Below are 24,312 nucleotides of genomic sequence, written 5' to 3'. Positions count from 1 at the left end.
AGCGCCAGTGGATGCTTGATGCGACAAACGATGGGTTCTTCGCCTGGCTCTCTAACCATTTTGGGTGTTCATCAACCATCGGCATTCCCCCTCTCCGGTGGCGTGTTAGGCTTCGCGACAGCCTTTGCATAGATAAACGCGGCGGGATTACTTCACACAATGTGCCATACTTTGCTCTTCCTATTTCAGAGCCAGAAGAGAGCTGTAGATCTTGTCGAAGAACAATGGGCCGGCGGCGGCGGGGACGAGGCAGGGATGGGATGAGGGCATGCGGGGCTCGGCCGATTTAGTGGAGAGGCGGCATAATTGCCACAATTGACAGGCGCTTTTAAGAATTCCCTCAGCGTCCTGATACTCGACTAAAATCAGCAATATTCATACGAGTAAAGGGGCATTGGTTTGGATAATCTTCGATACCGCTTCTCCACGTACATCATGTGCCTCGTCCATCGCCCTTCCAGTGTCAGCGCCGGTGCGGCTGCACGAAAGAATCCTCCTGCGGAACCTGGTACCTGCTTCTCCATCTCCAAGCTGAACTCGACCACATTCTTGGTAATCGAAGAGGACAAATGGGACGAGAATCCTTTCATCTATGTTAAGAAGTATCCATCTACTCTTGTAATCGTCGATACAGGCTCCGGGGGCATTACCAGAAACCCAGATGCCCAGCTCACGTCTCTCAAAGTATTTCTAGAGACGTGCTCGCTAGCTGTCAACGATAACAAGCCCCTGAACCCTGGGGGAGTGAAGAGCTACACAGTCATATGCACCCATTGCCACTTCGACCATATCGGTAAGTCTATTTTACCTTTGTGCATCACAGCTTACTCACAGCGATGAAGGGGGAGTCCCCCTATTTGCCGTGGAAGACAGAACAGCTGTTTGGGCAAGCGGAAGGGATAGAGACTTCATTGAGGGACCGGATCGTTTACCGACGACATCTCTCTGCCGCTATGTTGGCATGCAGACACCGGAGTACAAGGTGACACACTGGGCCAGTGATGGTCAGCACGTAGTTGACAGTGCAGGCGAAGACCTCGGCCTGGTCATTTATCAGACACCTGGCCATACCCCAGACGAACTCGCTTTATGGGACCCGCAAGAAAGAGTCCTGTTTGCAGGCGATACAATCTACGAGTGGTACCCCATATTATTCCCGCCAGAGGGTGACCTTATCTTATACAGCGAGACCCTGGGAAAGCTCAGGAGCCTAGTTGAAGGATGGAATAAGGAGACGAGTAATAGTTACCCCCAACAGATCGTGAGATGGATAACTAACATTGCAAAGCAACTTCCACAGACGCCGTTTCACGCCGTGTGACGCTGGCGTGCGGCCATCTTACAAAGGAAGGAGATGCCGCACAATTGCTCTCAGACGCCGACTCCTTCCTATACCGCATTACTCAGGGAGACGTGGAGCCGAGAGACGCCGGCGTAGATAAATACGGGTTGACGGAGCCCCGGGAAGGAGGCACGCCTGGAGGCGATCAACTGGAGATTTACGGAGACGAAGGAAGCCAGGTTTCATTCATGGGACCAAAAGTGCAATTTTCCAGACTTAGGGAGAGTGCATCCGCAGTTGAAGCGCTACGACAACGCTGCTTGTAAACTCTAGGACCAAGAAGTAGGAAAATGACAATCTATCCGGTACCGTTCATGCCCTGGATTGAAATACCTGATATGCAAAGTTCCTGAAGCTAATTCTTAAATATCCACACCGGTATAGGACTCATGAGCTGTTTAATGATTGGTCCTTAGACATTCTTTCGTTCGTGTCGGAATAGGACTTCCGTCTCCGACCACATTCTGATGCTTGGTAACGAGCTCCTGATTTCGGGCGAACCTTTCTATGCAACTGGTTAATCAGGCATTGTTTCTTCTAATACTCAGGCGCAATCCAGGGGGTGTAAGTAACCTGCATCTGACTCTAGGGAGACGCAAATAAAAACGCTGATCTTAGCCCCTTCACACTTCGTACTACGGGATAAGTAACATGTATATATATGTACACTATGTACGGTTCTACGGACTGTCTAGTGAATAGAACGTGGAGTGACAGCTGGAACTGGCACCGTGACATCTCTACTGCCGTCCTTATAGTCTATGGGACTCATTGGAACTGTCGAAGTGAAAGACCGGTCGTAATCTTCGTTGGTGTGAAGCGATTGTGTGCTCGACTCATTCTCGTGGTCGCCGCGACCTCGAGCACGGATAGCGCGGACATACCAGGGAGGTCTTCCGAACCCTCTCCAGGTCCAGTACTCCTTCATGTCGTACTCCTGTGGCTCCCATCTGCCACCAGAAGCCCAGACAGTCAAGGCAACCAAACCGTTGATGACAGTGTACAGAAACAAACCGCTATATCAAGTCAGCATGAGGTTCCAATGTAGTTTAATAATGACTTACGCGATGAGTCCATAGGCCACACTGTATGAAAATGGGATAAATGCTATGACAGTAAACGACGGAAGAGCATCGCCGATATATCGCCAGTTAATTTGCGTTATCTGCCGAATCATCATACAACCGACCTTTGAGTCACACAAGTCAGTGCCGGATTGCATCCAATAACGATTCGTAGACTTACCAGAATCAGGGTCGACCCGGTTGCCCACGGTGGAATGGAGGCAAAGATGGGAGCGAAAAAAATAGACATAAGGAAACAGGTGCCAGTAACCATGGCCGTAAGACCCGTGCGGCCCCCTTCTGCAATACCGGCGCCGCTTTCGACAAACGCCGTAACAGGAGAGCAGCCCAGGAGAGAACTGATGGATATACACCCTGCGTCGCAGCAGTATGCAACGGTTGACCGGGGGAAGCCACCATCCTTGGGATTGACCACGCCGCAGAAACGAACCATGGAATAGAGCGTCGCAGTGGCATCGATAATGTCGACATAGAGGAATGTGAAGAGAGCAAGCACAAATTGCGAAGTGTGTTCAGTGACTTTCCAGTCCAGAGCGTTCAGAGTGTACTTGATGGGGTGGACGGACACGACATGCTTGAAGAATTCGAAGCGTTCGTTTCCTTCGTCTGTGTTCGGAAAATATGTGATGGACGTGTTCCGACTATCATACGTTAGCAACAATGATATTAGTTTAGGAGGGGGGAAGTCTCACGGCCAAGAGATGATAGAAACGACAGCGATGCCTATGATGAAGGCATATTTGATTCGAAAAGCCATCAAGTACGCTGTCAGGATACCTCCAGCGAAAATTCCAGTCCACATCTATGTCTATGTCAGCGCCTGTAGCATGTTCCGAGCTGTGTGGGCCTAACCTTTGGGCTTGTCATCAATCCGCCGTCACACATCTGGGAGTCTGGGTCGATCATCTCCTCGGGGCATCCGGCAATAGTCAACGGCGTTGCCTTCCAGCCTCCAGTGATGGCACCAAGACCAGCAGAGTAGGACAGACCGATCTCGGTGAGGAAAAGACCGATACCGGCTCCAGTGGCAGTCTTGATCGTGGCAGGAATCAGCTTCACTAGCCACTGGCGCATTCCGGTGAGAGCAAGGAAGATAAAGATGAGACCCTCCACAAAGACGGCGGTCAAGGCAACCCCATACGGAATGCGGCCCGAGCCGTTGTAGCCCACGACTTGGAACGCAAAGTAAGCGTTGAGCCCCATACCAGGACTGTAATCTGTTAGCACTGCAGTCTTTTTCATCCCGTGAGACTTACGCTAGAGCGACGGGGAGGTTGGTGAAAAGTCCGAAGAGGAAGCTGGCGAGGCCGGAAATGGCAGCCGTTGCGGTAATGAGGTCGCGTCTCACACCTGTTGCGAATTCAGTTGCCGGGCTTGAAGTAAACACGCATCGGTGCTTGCTTACCTTCTTTGCAGACCGCATAGCTGCTGATGGAGTCGCACTGAGTCCGGTCCTCCAGATCACAAGGGCAAGGACCTCCAGATTGGGAGATAACGGCGGCCTGTGGTATATTGTGTCAGTGAAGGTTGACGTTACTAGAAGTGTGAGGGTCATTACATTGACGGCAATAATGTATGCCATAGTCGCAAACGTCGTAGCACCTGCGCGGATCTCTGCCAGGAGTGAAGAGCCGGGAATCTCTTTGGGCTAAATCATTGTCAGTAGAGGGCAGCGACAGATAGGAACGAAGGAAGGAATAATTTACATGACCGCTTCCCTCGAGTTTGAAGACGCGACCGAAGCGCGAGGAGGATATCTTTCTATCGAGATTATGGATCGCCATCCGCATCCCGTGCAGTTTGGATTTGACGCCGCTCATGTTGGCATGTCAGACTCCAGAGTAAATTCTGCAACGTTGTGAGGCTCAAGATCTGTCAGTATTCTGCCGATGGATGTGGCGTGTGTTTCAGATGAAGACTCTGCGGGAACGGCTGCCAAGGCGACTCAGATGACATACCAAGATGAACTGTCGGCAGATATAACCAAGAAAACGGCCAGGGTGTTTATCCAATATGAGGGAAAACCTTGTCAGTTTGCATGGGCTAGCCGGGAGGGACAGGCCTGCAAGCAATAACAAACATTCCGGCACATGGCTGCGGCCCAGGATGGGGGGCCTCATGCAGGAACATGTAGGCGAGTGGAGATGAGATAAGATGACATGCGGCCCGCGAGCAAATCGGACGAGGTAGAGCAGATCGTGACTGAAGATTTTGTTTCCGGGAGGTGTGATGATTTCGGACTTGACGACCCCCAGCCAGCCATGGTTTCGCTTGGAGCGAGACGCCGCCAGCCACTTGGGGGGGATCTCGAACTACGCCACGCGCCGCCATTGAGCAAAGTGTGACGATTCCTCGCTTGCGGGTGGGTGATGGATGGGAAGAAGCCACAGGCCTGCGGTGAGCTGAGCGGAGGGCTGCTCCACGTCGACACGCGTGCGCGTCATAGGCGAGACTCGGGGCCCATGCGATGTACTTTTGGCAATAGATTGACGCCATCGCCAGCACGAGGCCCTTGATGTGTTTCGGCGTTTGCGTGGCACTTGTCTCGGATGCTTCAGTTATGGCTGGCATCCCGTGGTCTACGCCGCAGCGGGCAGTCCGTGTGCTCCCACAACCAGTGGAAATAAAGCAATTTATTTTGTTGGCCGTGTGAGACTCATGACAGTGATGGCTGTCTCGCAACGGGAAACTCCTTGACTGCTCGTCCATCTCCCTCTCTCCCTCCCTCGGCGAGGTTCAATGCGCAGCAGCCAGCAAAAAGCAACTGTTTGGCGTCGTTAGATCGTATGATCCGTCTCCGCGAACGGTCTAGACTTCGACCTGTCACGGCCACTTCAAGCTTGCCGAGCCATCGCTAGCGACCTGCGCTAATGATTGTCGAGTTTGCCGGCCGTCCGATCCCGAGAACCATCCCGGGGTTCAGCTCGATCCTTGCGATCTACCCTTGAGGATCCCTGGCAAATCCGTCTCCGCGGTACTGGGGCGCGGGCTGGTCGACAGCTGAAGCCGTGATGCAGCGGCATTTATGCCCCGGATCATTCATCGTCTGCCCTGCCACGAGTCTGAAGCTGCTGGCAAGAATGCACTGCAACCCTCGGCGTCGCAGCGTCAAGGCCACGTTGCCAAGCCGCGACTCAATCCAGCTTAACCTCGTCAGTCGTGGCGTCCAGGGCGTGCAGAAACTCGACGCGAGTGTGTCCACGGGGGCCGGGATCGCATGGCTGACTTCTTCAAGGGCGCTCTCTGCCGTGTGCGCCGGCCACAACGTGACAAGGGCAAACCCAGCATCAGATCAATAGTCTGAGACACGAGGCACCCCGCCAATCGAGGCCCTCGGGATACTAGGGAGGCCCGACAAGTGGGGGAAGCCACAAATCTTAGACCTCAGCGTGGCGTTGGCTCAGGGGAGAAGGGGACAAGTCTAGTCCCGTGGTGGTGATAGCCTTGAGCTACTCCGTATCATGCCCACCCAACCAGACTGCCGAGGAGCTCCGTCTTCTCCAGGCTGCGATTATTAGGCACTGCTACTGCCTTTGCGCTTGAAGGTTTATTATCCGCCAAGTCGGAGGCCATCCGTATCTCACGCTCGCTGCCCTGATCCTTGATACTTTCTTCCATTCCAGCCTCGCCCTCTCCTGCAAGCTATCCTACGCCAACTAGGCACTCTTTGTCACACTTCAGTGCTCAATCCGGCAATCAACGACTCTTCGAGACCCTCGATTCCATCCCAAGCCGCCCTCGAGCGCGCGCCCACTCAGCATGTGGGAAGTTAGCTGGACAGATCCCCAGCGGGAGTCCAGAAAGGAGCATCGCGAAAAAAAGGCTGTTCAACGACATCAGAACAGGAAAAAGCCCCGAGCCGATGGAGATTCCGTTTTCTCAGGCCGCAATACGTCGTTCGATTCCCGATCATCCAGGCCCGACTTCTCAGACACCGGGAGTATAGCCCATAGTCCAGAAAGCACCCACGTACTTTCGCGCGGCCCCAGATCCTACACCACGAAAGCACCTTCGGTCATGAGTAGCGACAGGGAGACCGATTCCCACTCGGCAGTCTCTGTTGGCTCCGAAGAAACGACACCCGAGCTGTCCTGCACTCCCGTCTCTACTTCCGAAGGCCCGTTTCCTCTAGACCACCCGGCAGAGTCTTCCCAAGCATCGCTAGGTGTATGGGAGAGAGGTATGCTGCGCCGAGCCCAACACCTTTGACGTCACTAACGATCCGTAGGATATGCATTGCCCAACTCATCGAGGTGGCCGGACCACTTAGTGCCCCCCTCGCCGACCTTTACTTGGCATTTCGAAGCATCCCACCCTGCGGTCGACTGTGTGGAGTTCAAATTCTGCCAATACGCTCAGAGTCTCACTTCGAATTCGTTCATAACGAAGAGCACCGAAGTCACAGCTGCTACCCGGGCGGCGCACCCAGGCATGAAAATGGGTTCGGAGGTCACCATCACCGCAAATCGAATCGACGAAAGTCATCCCCGTCCGAGATCCGCCGGAGCCCTGTATGTGATTCCAGATACTGCCGCTGCAGGCTTGTACAGACTCGTGGACTAACCATCTTCAGATCACCGAGCAGTATATTCTCAATAAAATCGTCCGAGCCAAAGTCCTTGAGGCGAGCTCCGTCTTGGCGGACTTCCTTCACTCCGAGGAAGTGGGATCACTGGAGGCCACCGGATACGTGGACTTGAGCTCCATCAGTAAAGATACGTCTTGAAACTGGAAAGGTTCCTGAGAACCTATTCGGCTCGACCTCGACCTATCAGGCGACCCGAACCGTCTCCTTCGATCAATGGAGATGGAAGACACTTTAAATACTCCCAATTGCCCGAACATGTGGAATTGGGGAAGACAAAACAGCCACTATCCGTTCTTTAAACATGGAGTCAGGCCATTCATCCAATAAAGGATGTCGCCGCAAAAGACTAGCCATGTTCTTGAATTCCTTTTGTACTATATCAGGCGCAAGGCAATATTCTCTCAGGGTCTTGGAGGGGTTACAATTCTCACAAAGATAGTTACCAGCGAATCGTATATAACGGCTGGTCATGGGGCAACCCAATTTAAAAATCTGTTTTCCACCGTGCGATGATTCCTTCAAGGGTGTGACAATTTCGCCCAACAGATGTTATCGGCGTTGCTGAAGGGCATTTTACCTAGGGCTATCAATAGGTGAATGATAACCCGTCTGTGCCGCATGCATCTTGGGTGATGAGACGTCTTGCCGATCCCCGTCATATGTGCAACGGGCATTGCTATCTCGGCTTGGCTGATAAACTGATTGCCCCCTTCCACCTAGTCGTCGAACCTGGGGGCTGACGACCTTCCTGGGGTTCGGATCAATTGCAAAGTGAATACATGTAAGTCTTGTGCAATCGCAGCCACTGACCGCCTTGATAACCAGTCTGTGCATTACCGCTTGGGCAGGAGGGTCATCTCTTCTGTTATCGGGGCTTGCGGTTCCTGAAACAGTCAGCGTTATGCTCGTACTTGGCCAGGGTGCTGATATCTGCTTTGGTTGTTGCAAATGGCTGGAGTGGGGGAGAATGGCCGTTTACGGCGGCGAAGCATACTGGAACCCGCTTAAAATCCACCATCAATGAATGATTACTCCGCAAAGGCCGGAGCGGCTGCCTTCTTCTACAGTCCGGGCTTCGTCATCGGCCAGTTGGCGGAAAACACTCTCGGGTAAGTGATCCAATATTCTCAATATGCTTCGCTGGCAAACCATGCAATAGATTCGCGGCAGGATTGGACCTAACTGGTCTCTTTCCGAACTGGATTAATATCCGGCGCGGTGGCATTATTTGCGCTCTGCTGTCGTGGGCTGTGCAACACTGGTCACTCTATAACACTACGTCCGTTTTTATGGGCCCCCTTACGGGAATAATGATTGCAGATTAGTTTATAATCCGGAAGCAGCGGATCCAGGTAAGCCAGCTGTATACCGGCTCCCCGGACGGCTCCTACTGGTATGCTCACGGCTTCAATTCGAGCGCCATAATCGCATGGGTGGTTGGGTTTGCACTAGCCATGCCCGGGATGATTGCTGCAGCCAATCCCAGTGTGGTTGTGTCAGGTGGAATTTACAAATACTATCTCGGAATTATTTGTTCGGTAGGATATCTCCCGAGCCCGCGAATACCTGCGCTGACTCTAGTAGAAAGGGTTCCTCACTGCTACGAGCTTGTACACCGCCCTATGCATGATCTTCAAGGTGGAGGGAGCCGGGCTGCAAGATGACATGAACGTTTATAACTGAAAATGTGGCCTTGAAGAAGGGCATGTCACCGTTTCTATTAGATGAGGTCTGCCGATCAAAGTTGGAAAACGAGGGTCTAGGGACTGTCTAAGCTGGGCCTATATGGGCCGATGCATGGTTGAGTCTATCGGCAGCAATTAGAACCCTGGTGTCATTGCTAGCCAGCCAGAAACATTGCATACGAAGCAGTGGATCAATACACTCGACTCGTAGTGGTGGGAAGTATTGCGCAAGCGCATGGGCTCTTCTATGAGGCCCGTTCTCCGTGACAGCCGGCGTCAACTGACTTGGAAATCTTACGCCTTGTCCTTTTCAAGACGAGAATACTAGTAAGGTTGGCCCCCATTGTTCCGCCAGTGCGTATTAGCGGCGACTTTAACGGGAACGTAATCGGCCTCCGGCTTACCACTTAGCTGGGTGCCTAAACACGCATGGCCAGTTCGGTCGTTCGTGGCTTATTTTTCCATAGCCCATTTAAAGGTTCGGAATAAACTACTCCTCCGTTTCCAAATGTGGATGACAAGGTCAAAGTAGTGTCACCTCTGTTTCGAACATCCCGGTCGACCAGGATACAACCCCTGTAATCGGCTGGTCATAGGCGGAATTCGTTGAAGATCCACGGTAAAAAGCGGAGGCGCCGGAGACCCTCAATACGGCCGTGGTATTGTCCACCAACCATGTCACCACCCCTAAATAAGCATCTTTTGGCTCGGTGTTGACCATGGAAACAGAAAGGGGGCAGATAGTCCTCATAAGAGTAAGGGATGATGCCAGTGTATTCAATAAAAGACCGGGAAATCCTCAACTTCTGAGTGATGGCAGTGCAGTACTCAGCCTTCTCATCCTCTCACTCATCAAGATGAAGTCATTCACGCTCTTCTTCCTCCCCAACTTGGCCTGGGCGGCAAACATCTATGTTTCGCCTTCGGGATCGAACAGCGGAGATGCTTCCATCACTTCTCCGCTCTTGTCCATCCAATCGGCGGTGAACCTTGCCGTCGCTGGTGACACCATCTACCTCCGAGCAGGAACCTTCAAGCCCACCACCAACATCCAGATCAAGAAGAGTGGCACATCTTCCAAGCCCTACACGATGAGGGCATACGGGAGTGAGGTCGTCATCATTGACGGCGAAGCCTTGACGGGAACTCCGGCCGCTGTTGGAGCCTCGCTGGCTAATGCCGATCGTGGTATTCTCCACATCGAAGGCGCCAACTATTGGAAGTTCTATGGCTTGACCCTCATCAATGGGCCTTATGGAGTCTACAACCGAGCCTCTTCCAACAACTACTTCGAGCGCATTGTCACCCATGACAACTACGAGACTGGCTTCCAGATCGAGGGTGCCAGTGCCAACAACCAGGTCGTTTATCTCGACTCATACAGGAACCGCGACCCGCGAAAGAACGGCGAAAGCGCTGATGGCTTCGCCTGCAAGGAGGGTTCGGGCGAGGGCAACATGCTCATTGGAGCTCGTTTGTATGAGAATGTGGACGATGGTCTCGACCTTTGGTATGTAGTGGCCCATTCAAATGTGTGATTGTCATCTAACAAGCGTCTAGGGAGTTCAAGTCTGCTATCACGATCAAGGATACCCTTGCGTGGGGCAACGGTGTTAACCGCTGGGGTTTCTCCGATTTCCAGGGTGACGGCAATGGCTTCAAGCTTGGTGGCGGCAATGCCGGTGATATTGGAGCTGCCGACCACGTCATCACCAACTGCTTCGCCTTCAACAACGCCGCCAAGGGATTCACGGATAACAGCCAGACGGGCAAGTTCTCCCTGACTCACAACACGGCCTGGAACAACGGAGATGTCGGATTTAAGCTGGCCTCCAGCACCTCTACCCTCACAGATAACATTGCTGCAAGCAACCTTGGCACAACCAGTTCTGCCTCTCAGATTACCCTGACGGGATCCCAGACTGCGTCAAGCAACTCTTGGCAGGACGGCACCACCTGGACCAACTCCAAGTTCAAGAGTGTCGACACTTCCTTGGTCACAGGGGCCCGCGCGTCGGATGGCAAGATTACTGCAAGCAATTTTCTCCTTCCCGTGTCCGGCTCGGACGGAGCCACTACATCGTGGTAGTAATATTTACTTTGACATTCTCGTAAGAGAATTAACTAGATCCATATCCATTCAATGTCTATACGTTTTACTTCTCCCATTTTTAATATCCGCCTCTCCTGTAATGGTTCCAGTAGAGCCATGCTTCTACTAGTCGTCTCTCCTCGAGGCCAGGAGTTCCTCTCTCGCGAGCCAGCCTAGGAGAATAAACGTCCCGGGGCTAAACATGCCACTGATTATAGCTGCGATGCAAATAGAGCTGCTATGATGGATTTTGCAAATTCCAGCAACTTCAAGGTCCCTGAAGTGGTATCCCAGCCACAAAAGCGCGGCAGAGAAAGTCATTATGTGGTCGTACTGAATAATCGTGCGAAGTGCAACGTCCGCGTCTTGTGGTTTGTCAGAAAAGTATTTCGGGATAAACATTTCCGCCATCGAAAAATTTGAGTTGTACAATGTGTACCAGTAGATGCTAATGTTGATCGCAGCGAGAACACCGACAGTTATCCTGAGGGTCTTGAGTTGGAGTTTCTGCCCTGCGGCCTCCGTGGATGCACCGGATCCAAGTGACAGAATCTTTGAAAACACAAACATGCCAAGTGAACCCCATACAGGGTACAGTTGCCATACCCAGTTCCACCAGTGTCTAGATTCTAGACTTTCGTGGAAAAAAGAGGGCAGATGCGGTACGTGATAAGCCAGCAAGACGGTTGGGAGAACGGAAGCGCATGAAGACCAATTTGTCAGAAGAAAACTTGGTCCGGTGAGCTTTTCAGTGGGTGTGAAGACGTAGAAAAGGTAAAAGTAGAGCGGGGACATGAATCCAACGGGAATCAGCTGCGCCAGGAAGGTGAGTAGAAACGGGCTGCGACTGAGGTTAGAGCCGCCAACCAGCCTCAATGTCAGAAAACTTACAACTGAAATATAGTCTTTCGATTAGATGGTCTGCAAGACTCGAAGAAGAGAATAGCATAAATGCCAGCGTAGTCGGTCATGAAGACGAGCGATTGCCAGTATGCCCGTTGATCAGTGAAAAACTGCAACTGTGCAAAGGCAACGGTTATATGACCAAATATTTCATCCAACAATCCGATGCCGTAAAATTTTTTAATAACAGGTACGCTCATGCCGTTCAAGTCAAACACAGAAGTCTCAAGGATGCGGTTGAGGACGGGGGCAATTGGTTCTCCCATCGCAAATGCCTTGCCCATGACACCTGACAGGGCGAGGATAGGCAGAGCCAAGAGAGCGCGTTGCAGCCGGCTCTCTTGGCTCTCTATGTGTCGTTCGGGGCAAGACATTGCTGGAGTGATGATGGTGAAATGTGCAATCGTAAGATAGACACCTGTCAAGCTCAGCACTTCATGGGGTTTTTTTTTGACAGTCAGCACGACTTAGTCAGCAACTTGTATTTCGCTTCAGCGAGAAGGATTTGATTATGCTTGTAATTAGACTAACTCAGCTAACAATTTCCGGGGAGCTAAAAGGCTCGCTAATTCTGGCAGACTTGATAGGGTCGTTTGCGATTTGTTATCAGGCTACAGACTCCGTGCTTGGGGGTCTTATCGTATGCTAATCTGGCATTTGGCTGAGGCATCGCTTAGTCAATTTCGGGGAAGTAGAACGGCGATTCATTGAGTTAACCTATAAAACGCTCATTTATCTATAAACGCCTAACATGAAATAGTCGCACTGCTCTCTGTATCATACTCATCTTTAACCGTAGTTGCCCTCAATGTTTCTAAAATGCAAGACTCCCTAACAATTAAAATGTGACGAAACAAGATCAAGGACTTTGTCACATATTGCCCATGAAGGTAATAAGTATATAGGCTAGCCACGATGCGCTCGATTGTTCTTTTAGCTGCCTAACTCAGCTTCCCTCAGTGGAGGAAACAAGCACGAGTCCGGCCGGTCTAAATTGGAGCAACAGTCAGTGGAAAATATGACCGAAATGTAGAAAAGTATTCTCAGAGGCATCCAGCTACAGTAAAGTACGTGTGCCACCCAGGAAAAACCCGCTGAGCGTGACTAGCAGGTTTTTATTCGGGCAATAAAGAAGTCTCCAGCCGCTTTCCTGCCCCTGTGAATAGTCGCATCGCCACTTTTCGTCAATATGCCTCAAGTTCAGTTGAAGGGAGAAGAGGGAAAGCCGGTTTACGGTAGGCACATGAAAAGATCTCGAGGCTCTCCAAGGGCTAATATAAATGCAATAGTGGATACCGGCCGGTTCATCGGAAATGAATTCGTCTCAGCAACAGGAGCATCTCTCATGAAGATTGAGAACCCTTCTAACGGTCCGTCCAACTCAGCAGCCCAGAAGGAAGGCGTCAATTCCGCTGTGATATTGGCCCAGAAGACATTCAAAAGGTCATGGAAATCGACTTCTCCAACTCAGAGAGGTCAACTTCTATACAAGCTGGCCGACTTGATCGAGAGAGATGCAGATGACCTCGCTTTAATTAAGGCGTTGGACGCTGGAGTGCTACTCGGGGAATCCAAAGGACTCCATATTATTCAACCTCTCGAGACCCTTTGATACTTTGCTGGTTGGGCCTATAAAATTACAGGACAGCTTTTGGACGTTCTTCAGGGATACGCAATCACCCGACGAGAGCCACTCGAAGTGTGCGCTGCCATTATCCCATGGAACTCACAACTGTGAGTCTGCACGTAAGCATCTCCTGACCTGCGATTGATCCTTGAAAATAGCATGATTACTATTTGGAAGCTCGCACCCGCACTAGTAGTTGGAAATGTACCTATTATCAAAACACCAGAGTTGGCTCGGCACAAAGACTTACGCGAGCATAATAGAGTAGTCATCACATTAAAACTACACTGATAGGAAATACAACCAAATATGTTGTTCCGTAGGGATTCTATTTATTGTGGTATAATATTATATCTAAGTCCTTGCGCTCTTACAGCTTCAAGTGTCCGTGACGAGCCGCAACCTTGTAAGCAACAGCGTATCGAGGGGTAGAGAAAGTGATGGTGCTACCACGGTGAACGAAGAAGGTGTCACCAGGCAACAACTTGGCAGTGTTACCGGCCTCGTCCTCAATGTGAAGCTCGCCTGTAAGGAACATTTGTCAGCATCTAATAGTGATACGAACAAGGCTGTTGACTTACCCTTCAGGACGACACCACTCTCATCGTAGTCGTACTTGGGGGCAGGCTCCAGAGTATCGATCTTTTCGAGGAGAAAGAAAGATCCGGTCAAAGGGTTGGGGGCGTCCTTGTCAGGAGTACAGAACATATCGCCTGTGTAATAAGCGTTAGTAAGTGAACCTTGACTGGATGTCTAAGTGGAACATCAAGTGTACATACCAAAGTAAACATTAGGAGGGCCGGGCTCCAGCTTGGGAACACGGTGAAGCTTGCCCTCGTCTTTCCACTCAAAAACCATGATGAATATCTGTGATGAATGTAAAGTTATAAATTGATTGATGTAAAGTTTGGATGATCGAAAGCTCATAGAATGATTGAATCTTGGTTTATTATAAGTTGTTTGTCGCTTATGTGACGAAATCTGACTCGGAACCGAGATGGAACGTGTCGGCCAATCGTGTATTAATCCCGCGTTAAATCGGGGCTTTCATCGGCGTAAAATCGGCATCCGCAGCCCGCTTCTTCGGAACCATGCCGGTGTAAGGCGAAACAGTGCACAGAATTGAATCTGTTCCGACATCGCGACCGAAAGAGATATACGGAAACGAAGAGAAGTAACCAAATCCAAAATCATACTTCTTCACAATCGGGACTGACCGAATGGCGTCTGCGAATTACAACACCATGGGCAACAGCCAAACCGACAGGCCCATCGAGGACGAAATCCGAGAAGCCGCCAGCGCGGATGGCAGTCCGGTTGAAGATGACTATCCAGATGGAGGGAAAACCGCCTGGATGACCTTGTTTGGTTGCTTCTGCTCTTTGTTCGCGGCTCTTTCCATGATGAATTCCGTTGGCGTTTACCAAAACTGGATCTCGGAACACCAACTTGAGCACGAAACCGCCGGCGACATTGGCTGGATTTTTGGCTTTTACAACTTCTTCAGCTTCTTTGCCGGACTGCCTCTCGGGCCTGTCTTCGACGCCAAAGGGCCGCGAGTTCTGTCATGCTGTGGCGCCGTGCTGTTACTGGCGACGTATGTCATTCTTGGCTTCTGTCAGCAATACTGGCATTTCTTCCTCTGCTTTGGCTTGCTGGGCAGCTTGGGGACATGTCTGCTGTTCACATCCGCGATCGGAACTATTCAGCACTGGTTTCTCAGACGTCGCGGTCTGGCTACGGGAATGGCCATTTCAGGTGGAAGCGTCGGTGGCATTTTGTCGCCTCTGATCCTTGGAGCTCTTTTGCCGAAGATTGGATTTGCTTGGGCCATGAGAGCCATGGCCCTGATCATGGTCCCATTTGTCGTGGTAGGTGTGTTGCTCATGCGCAGTCGGCTTCGTCCAGCCAAATCATCGGGTGCTAGTTTCTTGCCAGACCCCCGGATCCTGATGGTGCCGAGAATGACCATTCTAGCCATTGGGGCGTTTTTTGTCGAGCTGGGGCTGTTCATCCCGATGACTTACATCACTTCGTATGCGCTTTCATACGGAATGTCTACTGGTACGGCGTACCGGATGGTCATGTTGCTCAACGTCGGCTCCTTGGTGGGCAGATGGCTTCCTGGCTGGCTCGGGGACAAATGGGGCCGGTTCAATGCGCAAATCGCGGCTTTGAGCCTCTGTCTAGTATCTGTGCTGGGAATATGGCTTCCAGCTGGGCACAGAATTGCAGGGCTCACCGCATTTGTTGTGCTGTTCGGCCTCGGAAGTGGCAGCGGCATCAGCCTTGTTCCGGTATGCATAGGGCAGCTGTGCAAGACAGAGGACTACGGCAAGACATTCACGGCCGTCTACAGCGTTGCCAGCTTTGGGTAAGACTGATCCTTCGTTGTTTCGGACCCTGTGGACTGACGAATACTACGACAGCTCCCTGATTGGCATCCCGCTCGGCGGCCGGATCCTGCAAGCTGCAGATGGCAGCTACCTCGGATTGATCATCTTTGTCGGCTTAGCCTACACCATAGCGCTGAGCTGCTTTGTGGCAGTCCGCGTGATAAGCGTGGGGCTAGTCAGTCCAAAGCGGTTCTAAGTCCAGGGGATGGGAGCTTGTGGCAGGGAAGCTAAATCAAAGCCAATCACGAATTGTTCCTTTGGTGTGGAGGATCAAATGTTCATTGGGCAATTGCTAGCTGTAGCTCGCGATAAGGGTGTGGAGAGCGCAGGAGGAGCCGCCATTGTGCCTTATGCCATTATCCCATGTAACAAGTCGCCTTTCTGTTCCGAATTCCGTATCCACTTCAGCGTGGTATCGTGATATCGTCTCGTAGGCTCGCGGAGGCATTTCGATATTCATCCGTCTCCTCCTCTGTCACGATCGTCTCACGGACGAAAGGCCCGATTTCGGCCTAGCTGTTTCAAGCTTTTATGACAATCGTCAGTCTCACTACTTTTAATTACCATAGCATCTAAGCCTTCGCCGGAAAGGCCAAATACATCATCTCGCTTTCACTTCGCCCATCAAACCTCACCTCGTCTAGCAGTACACCTTTTTGAACTCAAATATCACGGTCATCTTCGTTTTCACCATGGCCACTGAACCACTGCACGTCCTCATCGTTGGAGCCGGTTTTGGCGGCCTCACAGCCGCCATTGAATGCCGCCTCCGAGGAATGAAAGCTACCATTGTTGAGACATATCCTACAAGCTTGGCCTATGGTGATATCATCGACTTCTTCCCAAATGGCGGCAGGATCATCGAGAGCTGGGCCAACGGCCGTATTGGCCGTGAGCTTATGATGATCTGCATCAACCAGGGCGATAAATTCAAGTACTGCAAGCCAGATGGTACTTTGTTTTGGGAGGAGGATTGGATCCTGGAGCCACATCACTACTGGAGGCAATATGCTGGCCACCGTGGACAGATGCACAAGGTCATTCTCGACTACGCCGAGGAAGTCGGTGTCCAGTTTGAGTTTGGCGAGAGCGTCGTGCAGTATATCGATGACGAGAAACCTGGTGTCGAGACAGCTAGTGGCAAGAAATTCTTCGCCGATGTTGTTGTTGCCGCCGATGGCCCTCGTTCTATTGCCCGATCCCAGGTTCTTGGGCTTCCCGACCACAAGGTCAATAGTGGATATGCCATCTTCAGGGCCTATTTCACCTTGAATGAGCAGCACAAAAAGAACCCGCTCTTGAAGGACTTTTGCGACCCTAATGTTGATATCACTCGGCTATGGGTTGCCAAAGATCTCCACATGATTGTCTACACTTGGAACAAAGGAAAGGACCTAGGTTGGGTTCTCACACACAAGGTAAGATTTTGAATACCGTAAAAATGCCTGACCAAGTTGCTAACAAGCATATAGGATACTGAGGACATTGGCGAGTCTTGGTCATTCCCGGGCAAGATTGATGATGTCCTCGCTTGCCTCGCTGAAGGCGAGTTTGACCAGAGCCTGGTGGAGATTGTCAAGGCCACACCGGAGAAGAACCTGGTCGACTACAAGCTCGTCTGGAGAGATCCCCTGAAGACATGGCTGAGTCCCTCGGCGCGCATCGCGTTGATTGGAGACGCGGCGCATTGCCATCTGCCTACTTCCGCGCAGGGAGGATCGCAGGCGATGGAGGACGGCGTGGCACTTGCCATTGCGCTTAAGCGGTCCAAAGGAGACATTCCCTTGGCGCTGCGCGTATTTGAGAGGATCCGGTTCAACCGATCGCATGTCACTCACATGGCGTCCATCACCGTCCGAGACGGCTATCACACGGTGGATTGGGATGGCCCAGACCTGCACAAGCACCCGGAGATTCTAAACCTCCCGCGACCAGACTGGGTCATTGAGTATGACATTGCCAGCGAGTCGGAGAAGCACTTTGACCATCTCGCGGCGGATGTCAGGAGCTACAAGCCTGGCACTATTGAGGAACTGTCGCTTCCGGCGGGCGGAGATTATAGCCCAGAGGCCAGAAAGCATGTGCCGCCGCCGATAACATCGAAGCTTTGAAGTTTATTATGTAGCGATAGACCATGTGGGACTCGTTTAGTGTAAATAACGAACATTTTTCCCAACTGGGGTATTGAAGTGACTAAGAAATCGTGCTTTGTCTGAGAATGAGCTCAACCAACACCCATGAGATGAACATGACAACCCTATCCATGATCATTTGATAGTTCACCTTCAGAATCCCACTAACAGTCTCCAAACTCCGGACAGACGAGTTACCATCTACGACATACTCAACACCATACTGCATCCGTGAGTCCGCTTCGCCACACGGATTCGCTCCTCCATCTGCATTGCACCAAACCCGTGAGGTTCCACTTCCCCGCACTTTGTCGAGACCATGTGCATCCATCTTCTCCCGCTAACCAGGATGTCATATCGCCCCCTGGGACAAGGCGTTGGCCCAAGGATCGAGGATTAATTCCTTAGTCGATGATGGTGGATGCGTGACCTGTCGTGGATTTCGGCTACAGATGAGGGGTATCATGCCCATTTGAGCGAGCCTCGCCTGAACAGGGAGATGCCTGGAACGCTGCTCGCTGGCTGACGCTTAGCTTTGACGTCTTGGTCATGATCAGCTACCCAGACGCCAGCTAGCACAGGTCGCGTAGTTGAATAGTTCCATATGCTTGTATCAGTTAGAAAACGTCCATGAGTCTTGCCAGCCGAGGGTGCATGCAGACCACGAGTCGTTACCTCAAGTCCTCCATTTTTCCTCTTTCGACAGTCCAAGGCTCCGATGGCATCACCCGGCCGTGTTATCAGTTGTCCGTGACGCAGAAACCATCCGAGATCGCCAGTCACCCCAACTTTCAGCCCTGGCTAATCGCCTATCTCAGTATCTGGGTTACGACGAGACCCCTGCAGCCCGCTCCACCGGCCGACACCAGGGCCGAGATAGGTTCTGATAACCAGCTGCACGACGCCCGCCGATACCGAAGCTAGCTCCAGCCGAGTGATCGACCTGCCAGCACTCTTCTATGCTTGTCTACCCTTATTTAACACAGCGGCGTGGCGTAGCCAAACCACCTTGTTCGTCCTGACCAACACCGCGTAAACCTATAAGACCATAGGCCACCCACACGTCACCCCCGAGGGTCCCATCACCAAGACGCAGCGCATCCTACTCAAAACGCAGCGACTCAGTGACCCTATCTCACCATGTCAACATCCGACAAGAAGTCGGACATCAGTCTGGCCCAGGCTCCGTCCAACGTGGAGCACAACCAGACACCCCATGTCAAGAAGCGGTTCAACTTTTGGACAGCCTTTGGCATTGCTGTCTGCACGTCCGGAGCAGTAAGCATTGACACCCTCGCCTCTATCCATCCTTAACTCTGACTTGTTAAATACAGTGGGAAGGTTGGACTGCCTCCATCGCCCAGGGCCTGACAGGAGGTGGCCCTGTTGGGCTCGTCTGGGGCTGGGTATTCGTCTCGGTCGGAATTACATGCATGGCTTGTGCTTTGGCAGAATTCGCCAGGTATTTTATCAAGAGTACAGTCTCTGTATCGCATCTGTTCTAACCTCTCGAACCTGTAGCATGTGGCCTTCTGCTGGCGGACAGTATGTCTGGGTTGCCAATCTCGCCCCTAAAAAATACGCACCTGCTCTGGTAATCGAACCTTCCTGCTCACAAATGATGTACTCGATCTGATATGTAACTGTCTAGAGCTGGATTACGGCTTGGTGTGGACTCTGTGGCTCATGGCTTGGAGCCATATCTTGTGGTATGGGTGTTGCCGTTCAAATCCAGTCTTATGTCGCAGTCTCACAAGCCTACGAACCGAAAACATGGCATGCCTTTCTGGTGAGTTGATTTTGTCTATTGCTTTCAGTTCAATTGCTTAACTATCGAAAGATCTGTATTTCGTGCATGGTCTCATGGATTCTGGTCAATATCTTCGCAGTAAACGCCCTGCATCACATGAACTCGGCCAGTATGTTCACCGATCTGCATAATTCCTTCTCAATATTCATGAATCTTTCTAGTCCTTGTCATCCATGTCGTCGGCTACTTCCTCGTCATCGGTGTCTTGGCTGGCACCACTAAGGACAAGCACGACGCCGAGTATGTTTTTACACACTTCCAGAATAACACTGGCTGGGATAGCGATTTTGTATCCTGGAGCGTCTCTCTCCTTGCCGCTCTGTACGCATACTTCTCTCTTGACACAGCAACCCACTACAGCGAAGAAATCCCCGATGCCAATATCCATGTTCCGCGGGCTAGTAAGTTGCAACTCTGTTCGATTATAGGCACGTTCGAGTAGGCCGCTGACAAGCAACTCCACCAAATAGTGGTCCTTCAAGCTGGAGCCACATCAATCATGACTCTTCCCTTCATCATCACCGTCATGTTCTGCATCGGTGACGTTGACGCGGTTCTTGCCTCGCCTATCGGACTTATGAGTCCCTTTACTCAAGTGATGGTCAACAGCACAGGCAACGTGGGAGTCTCCGTCTTCCTAAACTGCCTCAGTTCTTCAGTGGCCATGGCTGCGGGTTTTGATCTCTGGGGTGCGGCGGCCCGAGCCATCTGGTCGATGGGTCGCGACAACATGTTGCCCGCCGCATTCGCCAAGCTGCATCCTCGCTGGGAAGTCCCGATTCTTGCCAACTTGGTCATGATTGTGCCATCCATTGCCATCTTCATGATCTACATTTGGAATACCACTGCGTTCTACGGCATCATGGCCGGCGTTTTGGTATCATTCCAGTTGTCCTACGTGCTACCAATTGGCGTCAACATCTTTTATTCCATCTGGAAGAAGGATCTGGCTAAGGGTCCTTTCGACCTGGGACGATTTGGACCGATTGTTCACGTCATTGGCTTCTTTTTCGGTTGCTTCATGATCTTATTCATGTCCTTTCCAGTATACCATCCTGTCTCGGCTGCCTTGATGTAAGTGGATCATTTATGCAGCATGCCGGACCAGCCACTGACTCTTGTGATAGGAATTATGCATCAACCATTGTGGGCTCCGTGTTTCTCTTGGCGGTGGTAATTTGGTTCTGCTACGGCCGAACCCGATACACTGGTCCTCTTGACTTCGTAGCTGTTGAGGGCGTCCGGGTAGCAGGGACTCAAGGACTGGAGGCAGGTAAATAAGCAGGATTGAAATAATTTGTAAAGAGTGGGATTTTGTTTGCATATCTCGATACGCTTTCTATGCAGTGATGCCTGAAGGGTCGATATAATTCTTTTTTGTTGTACGTAAAATTCAATCAAATTATATAGACAAATTTCGCAATGATTCTGATCCATCACAGTGGTCGATGTATGTATTCGGGTTGTGAGATCATATTGAATCTTGATCAACTACGTTCATTCCAAGAATTCTTGTAGACTGCTAAAGAACACTGACACCCCCTTCTTAGACGTCACATTCTCCTTCACGGCGCGAGAGCCTCCTTCGACTTGGTTACAATGCCAATATGGTCGTACAGTAGCCTCGGATTGTAGCCACAAGCGCCATCTTGCATTTATCAAGTCCTTTCGCCCGAGTGGATACCACATGAAGTTGAAGATAAATATTTAGATCAGGCAGGTTCAAGCGTATTCCAACTGCGCGTGACAGGCGCATCATTCTCAGCCAATCCAACTTCGCATTCCTGAAACGTTCGGAATGATTTCCAATTTGCCACACCTCTTCCTAAAAGTGGCGTTGGATCATTGTCTGATTCGATGGTGATACGTGCTTATCGCGGCACACCCCGCAATCTTGCCTCCCGTTCCCGGCGTGCACCACATTAGTGGACGTTGATAGACAACACGACATACCGTCGATATGTATCAGCGTCACTCCTCTCCATTGGCGGATCAATTATATCTTTTATGAGAATTTGAAGACGGGATTTAGTAGCTCTTGTAGAGTTATAAACCAACCCGAATATCGGGCCTTACAATCATGCATCCATACGCCCGGAACTATGAATAACAACTGGTACGAGTTTATCCAACCGAGTGACCACATCAAAGGGCCTGCTTATCATTATCCGTCCTCACAGTCGGTAGGAGCAATGTGTCATGAATCATGGCTCCATCATCCCTGTCACGCTACTGTACATTTGCGGCTCCGATCACAAGGTTCACTCCGTAGTCCGAAGCACCTGCAGCATGTATGCACAATAAAGCCCGATATTCCAACCCCCCATAACAGTGAAGTCAAACTCATGGTAGATTCATGTCTCTAAAGAGTCGCAATATCCCTCCCCATGTAATTAGAGCTCGAAGGCTTGTGGGTGTGCCTTTTCCGTTCCAATTCTGAAGCCCTCACACCATCCTCAGCTCCGAAGAACACCTAAGTTGTGTCCAAAAAATATTCATCCTCCGTGATGCTTTTTTTATCCAAGGTTTTGCATCCTTCCCGCTAGATCCATGCCAAAACTACTGCAGTCTGCAAGCCGCTGACGTTGGCGCTGCCCTGAAACCGACATTAAGCTCAATATCGCCGCTGAGACATGCAATATGACATCGCTCGCTTTGCGAATTTCATATGCACCTAATTCTCCCAAGGGAATCATTTATTTGGCTCTAAACTGAGTAATTTATTTCTTTGACCTCATTTTAATATCTTCCAGGGACTGGCATAAAGTCTTTCGATAGCCATCCAACCCCCATGCCGCCTCTCAATATCCTCTCTATGCATCATAGCCGTAGGCCAAATCAAATGGCACTCTGAAAATACACCATCATGGCCCCCTTGTGAAGTGTCTTGGCAACGTTCTTCAACTCGCCATGGGCCGCACACTCGTCGTCATAGTACTTCATATCCTCAACTGAAGCAAAGACTGAAAGCGCTGCAAGTGTGTAGCCCTGGTTTCGGATGTCGTCAAATGTTGGTCCAACCGTAGCTGATATGATGTAGGGCTTTCCGTCTTTAAGAGCTCGAGTTGGCATTGTGCGGTAAATTTCAATGAGCCGAGCTTGGTCCTCTGTGGAGGGGATTTTGAAAAGTGTAACGCGTTGAACGGGTAGTGAAGACATTGTAGCGACTAGTAGCAATGCAAAGCTTAGTGTGTGTGAAGTGTAAATGACTGTGTACGTTGATATATGTGTGTTAATACCGGAAATCTTCAGTCACGGGGTAAAAGCCCTGACGGCTTTATGTCCCATCATCTTCTCGTCCAGAGTAATTCCATACCACATGCTTTCTGTCAGGGATATCCGCAAAAGTGGGCACCAATAGAAAGATAATCCACATGGCTCAATCGGAAGATAGCACTTCCGCCATCCAACCAATTCCGATGGCTTGACATCTGGCCTGGCTTTATTAGTCGCTCGAGGTATTTCAACACTCAGATTCCACCACATCTAGACAACCAACTCACATCACATCAAGTTTTGTCCAAATACGCATCGCAAATATGTCTGCCATTGCTGTCGCTGGTGGTCTTGGCGACCTCGGGCGTCTCATTGTTGATGCTCTTTATGAGACTGGCAAATATGAAGTGTACATCATGTCTCGAAAGGTACGTTTCTCAACCATTCCTTGTCAACGCTACACAACTCAAACTATTCCCAATACATGTGACTTATTCCGTGTAGATGCCAAAGGAATTTGCGAGTCGCACGTCACCGTTGACAGGAAAGTCATATCTTCCTCTCATCCAGAGCGATTACAAATCAGAGACCGAAGTCGCCGAGCTCCTGGTAAAGCATAACATACATACCGTTATTTGCACATTTGCTCTGGATTTCCAAGCGGCCAGTGACTCTCAGATCACACTCATCCGAGCTGCTGAGCAAGCTTCCTCCGTAAAGCGCTTCATCCCGTCCGAATTCAATGTCGACTATGACCTCGGAGACGACGTTCTCCCTTACCAAGATAAGAAATACCACGCAGTGGGGAGACGAGAGCTGGAAAAGACCAGTCTCGAATTTTCATACATATATCCCGGCATGTTCATGGACTATTTCGGGATGCCCAATATTACCACCCATCTTCGAGAGTTGTTCGTCGTCATTGATCCCACCAACGGCGTTGCATACGTGCCCGGCGACGGAAATGCCAAGATGGCCATGTCGTTTACCAAGGATGTCGCCCAATACGTAGCTCTTGCTATGGGGCTGGACAAGTGGCCCCAGGTCATGACGACAGTATCGAGCATGATGACTCTGAACGAGATAGTCGCTTTGACCGAGAAAAACTTGGGTCGCAAGTTGAAGGTCACACACCAGTCGGTTTCCTCCCTGCTTAAGCACGAATCCATGACCCTGCCAGGGAACCTTTCTGTTGCTGAGCAGTTTCCGGGAGGAGTGGACCAGATCACAGAGTTGACGGCAGACCTGGAGGCTTCGATAGCGCTCGGCGCATACGACTTTGATAAGCTTCCAAGTCACCTCAATTTGGTTGACCATTTTGCTGGAAAAACAAAGCCACCGATGAAGGTTGAAGATATTCTCGAGATGGCTTGGAAGGGACGCTGAAATGAAAGTAGCCTGGTAGTCGAGCAGAATCATCCCGGGATGCCGTCACT

General features: G+C 50.9%; 13 protein-coding genes across 13 annotated transcripts; 8 read left to right on the top strand and 5 right to left on the bottom strand.

Annotated features, from left to right (window-relative positions):
• Positions 1-435: 435 nt before the first annotated feature.
• BGZ61DRAFT_483677 (beta-lactamase-like protein) lies at positions 436-1,608 on the top strand (the record flags this gene model as incomplete). The annotated part of the gene is made up of 3 exons (XM_046249515.1): positions 436-793; positions 843-1,238; positions 1,289-1,608. The coding sequence occupies 3 exons, from the start codon at positions 436-438 to the stop codon at positions 1,606-1,608; spliced, it is 1,074 nt and encodes a 357-aa protein (XP_046098106.1).
• A 425-nt stretch (positions 1,609-2,033) lies between these two features.
• On the bottom strand, positions 2,034-4,247 carry BGZ61DRAFT_498256 (permease; the record flags this gene model as incomplete). Its single annotated transcript, XM_046251260.1, has 9 exons — positions 2,034-2,358; positions 2,407-2,531; positions 2,588-3,068; positions 3,120-3,229; positions 3,280-3,637; positions 3,684-3,777; positions 3,833-3,929; positions 3,986-4,075; positions 4,134-4,247. 9 exons carry the CDS (start codon positions 4,245-4,247, stop codon positions 2,034-2,036), a joined length of 1,794 nt encoding a protein of 597 aa, XP_046098105.1.
• Positions 4,241-5,131, bottom strand: BGZ61DRAFT_461122 (uncharacterized protein). The gene is made up of 2 exons (XM_046247095.1): positions 4,386-5,131; positions 4,241-4,291 (listed from the first exon to the last, which is right to left on the bottom strand). Exon 1 carries the CDS (start codon positions 4,996-4,998, stop codon positions 4,471-4,473), a length of 528 nt encoding a protein of 175 aa, XP_046098104.1. The 5' UTR covers positions 4,999-5,131; the 3' UTR covers positions 4,241-4,291; positions 4,386-4,470.
• An 825-nt stretch (positions 5,132-5,956) lies between these two features.
• On the top strand, positions 5,957-7,187 carry BGZ61DRAFT_118106 (uncharacterized protein). The gene is made up of 3 exons (XM_046237010.1): positions 5,957-6,607; positions 6,656-6,938; positions 7,001-7,187. The coding sequence occupies exons 1-3, from the start codon at positions 6,187-6,189 to the stop codon at positions 7,125-7,127; spliced, it is 831 nt and encodes a 276-aa protein (XP_046098103.1). The 5' UTR covers positions 5,957-6,186; the 3' UTR covers positions 7,128-7,187.
• Positions 7,188-9,557: 2,370 nt separating this feature from the next.
• Positions 9,558-10,789, top strand: BGZ61DRAFT_498255 (pectate lyase L; the record flags this gene model as incomplete). Its single annotated transcript, XM_046251259.1, has 2 exons — positions 9,558-10,210; positions 10,261-10,789. 2 exons carry the CDS (start codon positions 9,558-9,560, stop codon positions 10,787-10,789), a joined length of 1,182 nt encoding a protein of 393 aa, XP_046098102.1.
• A 4-nt stretch (positions 10,790-10,793) lies between these two features.
• On the bottom strand, positions 10,794-12,093 carry BGZ61DRAFT_592543 (uncharacterized protein). Its single transcript, XM_046256737.1, has 2 exons — positions 11,684-12,093; positions 10,794-11,633 (listed from the first exon to the last, which is right to left on the bottom strand). Exons 1-2 carry the CDS (start codon positions 12,067-12,069, stop codon positions 10,919-10,921), a joined length of 1,101 nt encoding a protein of 366 aa, XP_046098101.1. The 5' UTR covers positions 12,070-12,093; the 3' UTR covers positions 10,794-10,918.
• Positions 12,094-12,884: 791 nt separating this feature from the next.
• BGZ61DRAFT_537933 (uncharacterized protein) lies at positions 12,885-13,307 on the top strand (the record flags this gene model as incomplete). Its single annotated transcript, XM_046254594.1, has 2 exons — positions 12,885-12,930; positions 12,985-13,307. The coding sequence occupies 2 exons, from the start codon at positions 12,885-12,887 to the stop codon at positions 13,305-13,307; spliced, it is 369 nt and encodes a 122-aa protein (XP_046098100.1).
• A 385-nt stretch (positions 13,308-13,692) lies between these two features.
• BGZ61DRAFT_537932 (ethanolamine utilization protein) lies at positions 13,693-14,180 on the bottom strand (the record flags this gene model as incomplete). Its single annotated transcript, XM_046254593.1, has 3 exons — positions 13,693-13,847; positions 13,904-14,035; positions 14,102-14,180. 3 exons carry the CDS (start codon positions 14,178-14,180, stop codon positions 13,693-13,695), a joined length of 366 nt encoding a protein of 121 aa, XP_046098099.1.
• Positions 14,181-14,566: 386 nt separating this feature from the next.
• BGZ61DRAFT_537931 (MFS transporter, MCP family, solute carrier family 16, member 10) lies at positions 14,567-15,914 on the top strand (the record flags this gene model as incomplete). The annotated part of the gene is made up of 2 exons (XM_046254592.1): positions 14,567-15,696; positions 15,752-15,914. 2 exons carry the CDS (start codon positions 14,567-14,569, stop codon positions 15,912-15,914), a joined length of 1,293 nt encoding a protein of 430 aa, XP_046098098.1.
• Positions 15,915-16,410: 496 nt separating this feature from the next.
• BGZ61DRAFT_365029 (MAK1-like monooxygenase) lies at positions 16,411-17,829 on the top strand (the record flags this gene model as incomplete). Its single annotated transcript, XM_046241575.1, has 2 exons — positions 16,411-17,136; positions 17,191-17,829. The coding sequence occupies 2 exons, from the start codon at positions 16,411-16,413 to the stop codon at positions 17,827-17,829; spliced, it is 1,365 nt and encodes a 454-aa protein (XP_046098097.1).
• Positions 17,830-18,990: 1,161 nt separating this feature from the next.
• BGZ61DRAFT_364629 (GABA permease) lies at positions 18,991-20,941 on the top strand (the record flags this gene model as incomplete). Its single annotated transcript, XM_046241537.1, has 8 exons — positions 18,991-19,128; positions 19,185-19,312; positions 19,372-19,444; positions 19,502-19,639; positions 19,691-19,769; positions 19,822-20,061; positions 20,131-20,734; positions 20,788-20,941. 8 exons carry the CDS (start codon positions 18,991-18,993, stop codon positions 20,939-20,941), a joined length of 1,554 nt encoding a protein of 517 aa, XP_046098096.1.
• A 1,557-nt stretch (positions 20,942-22,498) lies between these two features.
• BGZ61DRAFT_364805 (uncharacterized protein) lies at positions 22,499-22,819 on the bottom strand (the record flags this gene model as incomplete). The annotated part of the gene is made up of 1 exon (XM_046241552.1): positions 22,499-22,819. One exon carries the CDS (start codon positions 22,817-22,819, stop codon positions 22,499-22,501), a length of 321 nt encoding a protein of 106 aa, XP_046098095.1.
• A 380-nt stretch (positions 22,820-23,199) lies between these two features.
• On the top strand, positions 23,200-24,262 carry BGZ61DRAFT_509508 (NmrA-like family protein; the record flags this gene model as incomplete). Its single annotated transcript, XM_046252011.1, has 2 exons — positions 23,200-23,304; positions 23,447-24,262. The coding sequence occupies 2 exons, from the start codon at positions 23,200-23,202 to the stop codon at positions 24,260-24,262; spliced, it is 921 nt and encodes a 306-aa protein (XP_046098094.1).
• Positions 24,263-24,312: the final 50 nt, after the last annotated feature.

The sequence above is a fragment of the Ilyonectria robusta genome (genome assembly GCF_021365365.1).
Source record: "Ilyonectria robusta strain PMI_751 chromosome Unknown BGZ61scaffold_26, whole genome shotgun sequence".
Taxonomy (NCBI): Eukaryota; Fungi; Ascomycota; class Sordariomycetes; order Hypocreales; family Nectriaceae; genus Ilyonectria; species Ilyonectria robusta.
The sequence above is the reverse complement of the archived record's forward strand: the minus strand, read 5'-3'. Positions and strand labels throughout refer to the sequence as shown.